General features: G+C 41.3%; 1 protein-coding gene across 1 annotated transcript; it reads right to left on the bottom strand.

Annotated features, from left to right (window-relative positions):
• Nucleotides 1-5,118: 5,118 nt before the first annotated feature.
• On the bottom strand, nt 5,119-6,605 carry LOC306706073 (prostaglandin E2 receptor EP4 subtype-like; the record flags this gene model as incomplete). The annotated part of the gene is made up of 2 exons (XM_079172983.1): nt 5,119-5,589; nt 5,742-6,605. 2 exons carry the CDS (start codon nt 6,603-6,605, stop codon nt 5,119-5,121), a joined length of 1,335 nt encoding a protein of 444 aa, XP_079029109.1.
• Between the last annotated feature and the right edge of the window lie 3,302 nt (nt 6,606-9,907).

Genomic DNA, 9,907 nt, shown 5'->3' with positions numbered 1-9,907 from the left:
GGTGACTGGGAGGGGTGTCACACATCCTGAACAGAGAGGAGTCAAGAGGCTCAGGGTGTGGACGGCCTGGGTACAGGGAAAAGCCAGAGGGCGCCGCTGTTACACACACAGAGCAAGGAAGTGACGGAGGCCACTCGTTGGCTTCCTGTGGCGTATCTCCTGTTGATGAGGACGAGGGTCTGGGTGCAGCTGGACGATTGATGTCAAAGGTCAAAATCAGAGAGTGAGGGGGAAGTCATCAGGGAATCACAGCCTGGATTTATTGTTGCGTCTTCCAAGAGTTGATTGTTTTCAGCCGAACGCAGGACACTCCAGACCAGTTAACACGACTGTTCTGCTTTTAAATGGACGAGGCCTGAAGAATGAAGCTCAAGCGATATAAAGGGGAAGACGCAATTAAAGGACTGTCACTGCCTTTATATTCTGACAAAAGAAAAGACTGATATGATGTTCACTACTTACTCACAGTGACGTCAGCTCCTCCCAAAAGTATATCATCTTTTTCACATAAAAACAGGGACATTACATTATATCGTTTCTATGTTCAGGTGAACTCAGCCAAATGGATGCCATGCATCTTCATGTATTACTGTATAAAAGTAACATATTTATTTCTGATAAATTATTTATTTATTATAGCTTCATTTGAGAGCTGTTTTATGAACTCTATATTGTAGATAAATATCTATTTATTGCCAATTTACATTTCGTGTTACTTCTGCTTGGATACAGTACGTGTGTTTTTTAAAGGTGCATTTCCACATTTATCCAACACCTCATAAACCTGGACTGGACAGATGATTCTGGGCAGAATTAGATTGGATGCAATACACTTGTGATTTTATAAAAGATAAAAAAAACAACAACAATCCAAAAGCTTAAATTCTGTCTTACATGCGATCACAGACACTTTAAAAAAATCCTTATAACAGATCACCAGAAACAAATTCACCGACATTGAAATGATGTGGTATATATAATACATGTTGTTGTCTCAAGAGCACCTCACATACTTAAGTCTGACAGCAGGGTAATGATATCACCTTCTCCCCATCAGTCAGTCTCAATGTTCAGAGTGGATGTACAGCAAACAAGAAAAAACATTTACACTGCAGGACCTCATTGTTTCTCATCTTAAAGTGGTGATTTCCATTCAGTTAAACGCATTATTATTATTATTATTATTATTATAAAAAGTTTTCTTTATTTTTGTATGGCATTATCCTCTAAGAGAATAAAGTTTTTTAATATACGTCTTGTTACCACTGTTTGCTTTACTTGAACACTTTGAACTGCCATAATGACTTTTTCATGTGAGCAGGATCAACACCACTACCTTTTTCAGTTCAATTTAAAGGGGACTTATTATGTCATAGAGCCACCTGCTGGTCTAAAATAAACATTAAAATGTGAACCTGTGCCCTGGGTGGCGTCGTTCGCCTGCCGCCTGTCTGCTCAACCGAGAATGTCTGCTTTAAAGATCATTTCCTGCTTTTGAACCAGCAGAACAGGTCAAATTCAGCGGTGTGCTGTCTTCTGTGTTTTTTTTATTTTTCTGCACGGATCCACGAACACATGAAGCAAACACCAAAGGTCATATAGCTTACAGCAACAGTGTCTCTTTTTCTTTCTTTAAAAAGGGTGATATGTTCACAATGGCTGTAATCAAAACATTATACTATACATTGTGCAATATAAAACAAGATTTAATTAGTTTCAAAAGGTCTACATTCAGTTTTCTCTGCATCATGCAACACAGAGTAAATGAGCAGCACTTAGATTTGTTTAAAGTATCAAATCAAATAACAACACATGATGAATATATATATATATATATATATAGTGAATAGCACATATGGATTCATACAGTGTATCAAACTCTTCCGAGTGTCACACCCTTTAATTGTACCCATGGGGTATGATTCTATTTATATTTCCATGTTTGGAAATTATCACAATTCTCTGTGTCCTTTCAGCAGAAGTCTTATTATAAAGCAAACCAGACTCCACTAAAAATGTGGCTAAAGGTCAGATTTAAGATGCAGATTTCCACACATCTCAATGTACTAGCAAACATCGTATCTAACAAGACTGTTGTACACATGTGCCATCATAACAAACGCTCTCGTGAAACCCCGACACAAGAACGCTACAGACGTGACTATTTCAACGTTACATCACATTTCCTCACACACAGAAAACTCACCTTAGCAGAGAGAAAAAGTCGTTTGGAGATCAAACTTCGTAGAGTCCTTTCGGGTCTTCAAAGATGTGATCCAGCGGGCTTCTGATAACAGCAAAACAAGCCTTCCAGCAAAAAACTAGAAAGCGAGTCGCGAGCGACACACACAGATTTTTATCATGTAGCAGGAAGGAACTCTTCTTAAATAAGAAGCGTCTGAGGGAATAGTCAGTAATTTCGGAAAGAAACACGTTGGCAAACTGAGAAAAATACCCGTAGACATATAAATAGTGCGTATTTGTCTTTGTTTAATCTGTTAGTTGTTAACCACATAGAGACGCTACAGACTAAAAATATTAGTATTAAATATTAAATATTGCCTTCTGTCTTATTCCTTAATGACACTAACACTGAAAGTGTTCATTCTTTCCACCAGTAGAGGGCAGCATAAATACCCTGTAAACCACAATGCAAACAGGCTACGCAGAACTGTTACTTCCACGTTCACCTACAAACACACCTTTTTGTCAAAAAAACAAAACTCCTGTTTATTATTAGCATACCATAAAAGTGTGCCTTAATATGTACACTCTCATATTGAATAAACCGTTTCTCGTGTGTTTTACAGCGATGGCCTTTTCCTCCCCATCCAAATTCCAAAAAACAGATCACCCCAAAACCAAGTCACTGATACAGGCCTGTCAACTACTTACCGTGAGTTCACTTAAAATAATGGACTTAAAATAAAGTCTCTTGGGACCATGCTCTAAACCCAACCGGAAGTCAGACATTTTGAATTTTTTATGACTTTCTAGTGTCGTTTTCGTCATTTCCAGGCGCTGCACTTTTAACAAACTCCTCCTAGGGAACTAATCGAATCAACTTCAAAGTTCGTCAGTACAATCTAAAGACCTTTGTGATGAAAAGTTACTCAAAGCTTGTTGTTTCGTGAAAAGCTGTTGCCGTGGCGACGCATTCTTCGCCATGAAAAATGAAAGTGTTTTTTGAGAGGCAAAAAATGCTCAAAACATAACGAAACTTGTCAAACACATTTAAAATCCCGAATGTAGTTATCTGATCTGACTTTAATGTTTCAGAGTGGCAAGTCATCTCAATGGCGCCCCCTACAATATTTAGACGATTCAGCCCTGTTGACTGTCATGACTTTAGGACTTCTGCATGCCAATATTAACTCACAGTCATAGCGCCACCTACTGATAAGCACGGACGTAATTAGGATTCTATAATTACAGCGGACCAAACACTGAACTTATTAAAAGGGTTTGTGGGCAAACTACCAGAAAATAATGACTTCTCTGAACTAAATGTGTGCATAGTAAGATGTTTGCAGAGCAGAAATTAGATAAAAGTGGTTGTCAAGCCACTGTCGGTGGGCATTAGTATAAATGATCTGTCCAGAGCTTCTACACGAGAATCAGGTTAAATATTACATTGAATGCTTTACACTACAATCTAAAGTTACAGAAGAGCTTAAAATGAAAACAGTGTTAAATTAAAGTGTTCAAGTGAAAGCAAATGATTCTACTGTTTTCTTAACTTTCATATAAGTCCAAATCCAATCAGCAGGACACTGCAGGGAGTTGAACCCCATCCCAGTAAACTGACAGTCTGTTATGTTACTAACACTTCATGCACATTCATTTTCTTGATGATCTAAACAGGCTTACATTTATGATTGTATTGGAGGTACCCTCAACACATTTGAGGCTTGAGACCAGGCAACACGATCTTGCCACGATCTGCTGGCCGACGCAGGAAATATCATCTAACTCGTGCGCGCAGTGTATGATGGTCACGGAAACGCGCGGCCGCGTCAACCAGAGTCCTGCCAGTACCCTCGACGTGCGTGAACGTGCGAGGGCCCGTACATCGCTGCTTGCAGCTTTAATTCTATTTATATTTCCATGTTTGGAAATTATCACAATTCTCTGTGTCCTTTCAGCAGAAGTCTTATTATAAAGCAAACCAGACTCCACTAAAAATGTGGCTAAAGGTCAGATTTAAGTTCACTGTACATACAATTGTACATACAGTTTAAAGCTGTAGTAGGTTGGGGTCATGTGTTTTTCTGCAACTCACCTGAATGGAGACATATTCTGGTTGATATGAAAAAGATGCTGGAGATGCACATCCTCAAATGGATCACTTAACCTTAAAACAAAGCTTCAATTTAGAGAGCTTTGTGCGGCAGTTTAAATCATGTAAGAGGGATGCATGATGACCGCCGATGTTGACTGAAAAGTACTGTTTCATTTAAAGGAATACTTCAGCCACAAAATGACCATTTGTAATAGTCAATTACTCACCACGCGTTACCTTGAATTTATGCTTTTCCTTGCATACCTCCACGGTGAACAGATACTCATAATACGGAGAAAAGACCCCGGACTTGCACGGAGCAGTAGCACGCCTCCGCGTGAAACTGTTCATGCGGAAGTGTTTCAAAAAGTAAGGTTTTCGCGAAGATGCGTGTGTTTGGGAAGTAGTTAGCGAGCCTCCGACTAAATTAAGGAGACTTGGATTATACTGCACAAGTTGTGTGTGAGTTTGTAAACGATTGTTTGAGATTGTTTTGCAGTTCTTAAACCTGGTCTCCATTTGCTTCAAATCACCAAGACTTCTCTCCCGTTTTTGATTCTCCGTTCATGGCGGAGGCATGCGAGGAAAACAAAGTTTTCTTCAAGATTCAAAGTAACAGTCGGTGAGTATTCTTATTGATATGGTGGGTATTCTTTTTTGTAAAGCTGACATGGCCCTTAGGTGGTTAAAAAACATCTAAAGAGATCCAGTGTGGATCGTATCACTAGCAGCGTTGGTTTTGCTCACAGTTGAATTAAAACGTTTTCTGTGCAGATGAAACAGCTGCCCGACTCTGAAGACATTTTAAACAGATGTTGGCAGCTAACACTTGTTTATTAAAGGCATTTCGCGGACAGCAGCGGCGTTGCGCTGCGTCCTGGAGACGACTTGAGCGCCACCTCCTGTTTGGAACTAGCTGCTGCTTCCTCTTCACACCCGAGGAGGGCGGTGGACTCGACGCTGAACGGGTGGAAGTTGACCCGGGCGGTGTCGTACTCGGAGTTCCTGTAGCAGGCTGTGCGTAATGACGCGTAGCTGGTGTCATTACGGTTTAGAGACGGAGGGGAGTGTTGACCTCCTGCCCAACCGATGTTGTCACCACGGCCGTCTTTAACGCGGGCCACTATCCTCTTCAGCTTCTCGCAGCCTTTTAGCAGCAGGTTCTTCCGGCACAAAATGTACACCCAGGGGTTTAAAATGGGGTTGAATGAGGCGAAGCGGATCGCCAATATGTCGCCCCGGTAGTCAGGCTTACCCCCAGCAGAGATGTAAGCAGGGTCGTACAGCTGGTTGACGAAGATTCGCACCTGTTGGATAGAAACATGGACAGAGAATGTCTAAGAAAGGTGTTTTGATAACAAATAAACTAGAGAACAATAATAAAAAGTATTTGGCACGCACATTGCGCAAGTATCGTAATAGAAAAGGCAGTTGTAATCAAATAACCGGTTGTCCTTACCACTAAAGGGATGGAGCAGACCAGGAAAACGATGGTCATTAAGATCAGAAGCCAGAACATTTGAATCTCCGCCGCTGAGGTGACCGACGCCAGCCCGGGGAAGCGGCGACGTGATCCTTCCTGCTCACCGGACCCCGTCCTGACTATCCCTGTCGTCTGGTTCATCCCCACCAGCGACCTGCACACCGCCACATTACACAAAACTGTCACTGCGATCAGCACCAGCATCACGCCGCCGTACAAGAAGGAGTAGCAGGCTCCAAGTGGATCCATCGCCCTCCAGTCCAGAAAGCACCAAGTCCCGGGAAAATGCCTGACGTGCTGTCCAAAGCCAAAACTGGGCATAATGCAAAGTAAAATGTTAGCCAGGTAGATAACCAGCAGTGCAAAGCGCGCCTTTGTCCGGTCTATGTGCTGGGAGTAGAAATACGAGTGGTTTATGGCCAAGTATCGTTCCACGGCCATGGCGCACAGGATTGACATCCCGGCTGAACCGAAGAAGAGCATGGAGAAGGAGAAGACGTGGCAGAGCAGCACTCCTCCTGGCCAGCGGTTGGCCACATATGTGGCGATCGCCACCGGGCTGACGATGCATGTTCCCAACAGATCCGTGATGGCCAACCCGCAGACCAGAGTGTAGAAAGTGGTTTCTTTCTGCTCCTTTTTGGAGATACACAGCACGACGATGGCGATGATGTTCCCCAGGACACCCACGGAGAACATCGTGGCTGAAGTGACCAGAGACTTGGGATCCAGCCGGAGCGCAGGGAACACGCTTTGGTTGTGGCTGAGAGAGAGAGGCGTCAGGGACTCAGAAACATTCATGTCCAGTTCTCCAAACGCAAGAGTGTCGTTGATCATCATTTAAACCAACACTGCACAAGGGTTTAACTGGACTTTCCTCGATGTTTCAACACTTCCTGTGTAACTATGGAGCGCTTATCAAAATACATGTTGTTTTATAAACTATGTTCAGGAACGGGACCACGCCCAGAACACGGCTCATTTCCCCCGGACAAGTATTTAAGCTCTACTAACCCGTTCACTTCCTCTTCGGATCTGTGCTCTCATGACGTACGACAGACGCTCCATCCCTACCCCACATCCCCTCTACCTCGACCCCTTCGAGCAACGCTCTCCGACTCAGCTTCAAGCTTTCATACGACGCTAAACAGACGAGCTTCGCTCTCTGACTCAGCTTTCTTACGCTTCAACACGAGGCACGACAGACAAACAAACAACAAACTTCGACTCAACTCCAACGCGATGTACGACAGACGAGCAACATCTTAAAACCGCTTACCTTTCACAAAGGCTCTCCTCAAACCTTCCGGACGACCAGCAATATCCCGAAGCTCCTTCCTTTTCTCACCACGCTTCGTCGCTAGCAACTTCGGCTGCGTTTCGCCATCCACATTCCCCGCAGCTCTCGATAACCTTCCTCCGTCAACTCCGAAGCTGTCTTCCCCCGCCTCCCAACAGCCCGGTGGGGGGGGGGGGGGGGTCCCGATTTCGGAATCCCATTATTCGACCCTAATCCTCTCAATCCTTCACCCACGCCGCTCCCTCGATCGCCGGAGTTATAAAGGGGAAGACGCAATTAAAGGACTGTCACTGCCTTTATATTCAGACAAAAGAAAAGACTGATATGATGTTCACTACTTACTCACAGTGACGTCAGCTCCTCCCAAAAGTATATCATCTTTTTCACATAAAAACAGGGACATTATATTATATCGTTTCTATGTTCAGGTGAACTCAGCCAAATGGATGCCATGCATCTTCATGTATTACTGTATAAAAGTAACATGTATTTATTTCCGATAAATTATTTATTTATTATAGCTTCATATGAGAGCTGTTTTATTAACTCTATATTGTAGATAAATATCTATTTATTGCCAATTTACATTTCGTGTTACTTCTGCTTGGATACAGTACGTGTGTTTTTTAAAGGTGCATTTCCACATTTATCCAACACCTCATAAACCTGGACTGGACAGATGATTCTGGGCAGAATTAGATTGGATGCAATACACTTGTGATTTTATAAAAGATAAAAAAACAACAACAATCCAAAAGCTTAAATTCTGTCTTACATGCGATCACAGACACTTAAAAAAAATCCTTATAACAGATCACCAGAAACAAATTCACCGACATTGAAATAATCTGGTATATATGTAATACATGTTGTTGTCTCAAGAGCACCTCACATACTTAAGTCTGACAGCAGGGTAATGATATCACCTTCTCCCCATCAGTCAGTCTCAATGTTCAGAGTGGATGTACAGCAAACAAGAAAAAACATTTACACTGCAGGACCTCATTGTTTCTCATCTTAAAGTGGTGATTTCCATTCAGTTAAACGCATTATTATTATTATTATTATTATTATAAAAAGTTTTCTTTATTTTTGTATGGCATTATCCTCTAAGAGAATAAAGTTTTTTAATATACGTCTTGTTACCACTGTTTGCTTTACTTGAACACTTTGAACTGCCATAATGACTTTTTCATGTGAGCAGGATCAACACCACTACCTTTTTCAGTTCAATTTAAAGGGGACTTATTATGTCATAGAGCCACCTGCTGGTCTAAAATAAACATAAAAATGTGAACCTGTGCCCTGGGTGGCGTCGTTCGCCTGCCGCCTGTCTGCTCAACCGAGAATGTCTGCTTTAAAGATCATTTCCTGCTTTTGAACCAGCAGAACAGGTCAAATTCAGCGGTGTGCTGTCTTCTGTGTTTTTTTTATTTTTCTGCACGGATCCACGAACACATGAAGCAAACACCAAAGGTCATATAGCTTACAGCAACAGTGTCTCTTTTTCTTTCTTTAAAAAGGGTGATATGTTCACAATGGCTGTAATCAAAACATTATACTATACATTGTGCAATATAAAACAAGATTTAATTAGTTTCAAAAGGTCTACATTCAGTTTTCTCTGCATCATGCAACACAGAGTAAATTAGCAGCACTTAGATTTGTTTAAAGTATCAAATCAAATAACAACAACACATGATGAATATATATATATGTATATATATATATATATATATATATATATATATATATATATATATATATATATATAGTGAATAGCACATATGGATTCATACAGTGTATCAAACTTTTCCGAGTGTCACACCCTTTAATTGTACCCATGGGGTATGATTCTATTTATATTTCCATGTTTGGAAATTATCACAATTCTCTGTGTCCTTTCAGCAGAAGTCTTATTATAAAGCAAACCAGACTCCACTAAAAATGTGGCTAAAGGTCAGATTTAAGTTCACTGTACATACAATTGTACATACAGTTTAAAGCTGTAGTAGGTTGGGGTCATGTGTTTTTCTGCAACTCACCTGAATGGAGACATATTCTGGTTGATATGAAAAAGATGCTGGAGATGCACATCCTCAAATGGATCACTTAACCTTAAAACAAAGCTTCAATTTAGAGAGCTTTGTGCGGCAGTTTAAATCATTTAAGAGGGATGCATGATGACCGCTGATGTTGACTGAAAAGTACTGTTTCATTTAAAGGAATACTTAAGCCACAAAATGACCATTTGTAATAGTCAATTACTCACCACGCGTTACCTTGAATTTATGCTTTTCCTTGCATACCTCCACGGTGAACAGATACTCATAATACGGAGAAAAGACCCCGGACTTGCACGGAGCAGTAGCACGCCTCCGCGTGAAACTGTTCATGCGGAAGTGTTTCAAAAAGTAAGGTTTTCGCGAAGATGCGTGTGTTTGGGAAGTAGTTAGCGAGCCTCCGACTAAATAAAGGAGACTTGGATCATACTGCACAAGTTGTGTGTGAGTTTGTAAACGATTGTTTGAGATTGTTTTGCAGTTCTTAAACCTGGTCTCCATTTGCTTCAAATCACCAAGACTTCTCTCCCGTTTTTGATTCTCCGTTCATCACGGAGGCATGCGAGGAAAACAAAGTTTTCTTCAAGATTCAAAATAACAGTCGGTGAGTATTCTTATTGATATGTTGGGTATTGTTTTTTGTAAAGCTGACATGGCCCTTAGGTGGTTAAAAACCACCGTTTTGCTCACAGTTGAATTAAAACGTTTTCTGTGCAGATGAAACAGCTGCCCGACTCTGAAGACATTGTAAACAGATGTTGGCAGCTAACACTTGTTTA

The sequence above is a fragment of the Pholis gunnellus genome (genome assembly GCF_910591455.1).
Source record: "Pholis gunnellus genome assembly, chromosome: 14".
Taxonomy (NCBI): domain Eukaryota; kingdom Metazoa; phylum Chordata; class Actinopteri; order Perciformes; family Pholidae; genus Pholis; species Pholis gunnellus.
This window is presented reverse-complemented; position numbering and strand designations above follow the sequence as displayed.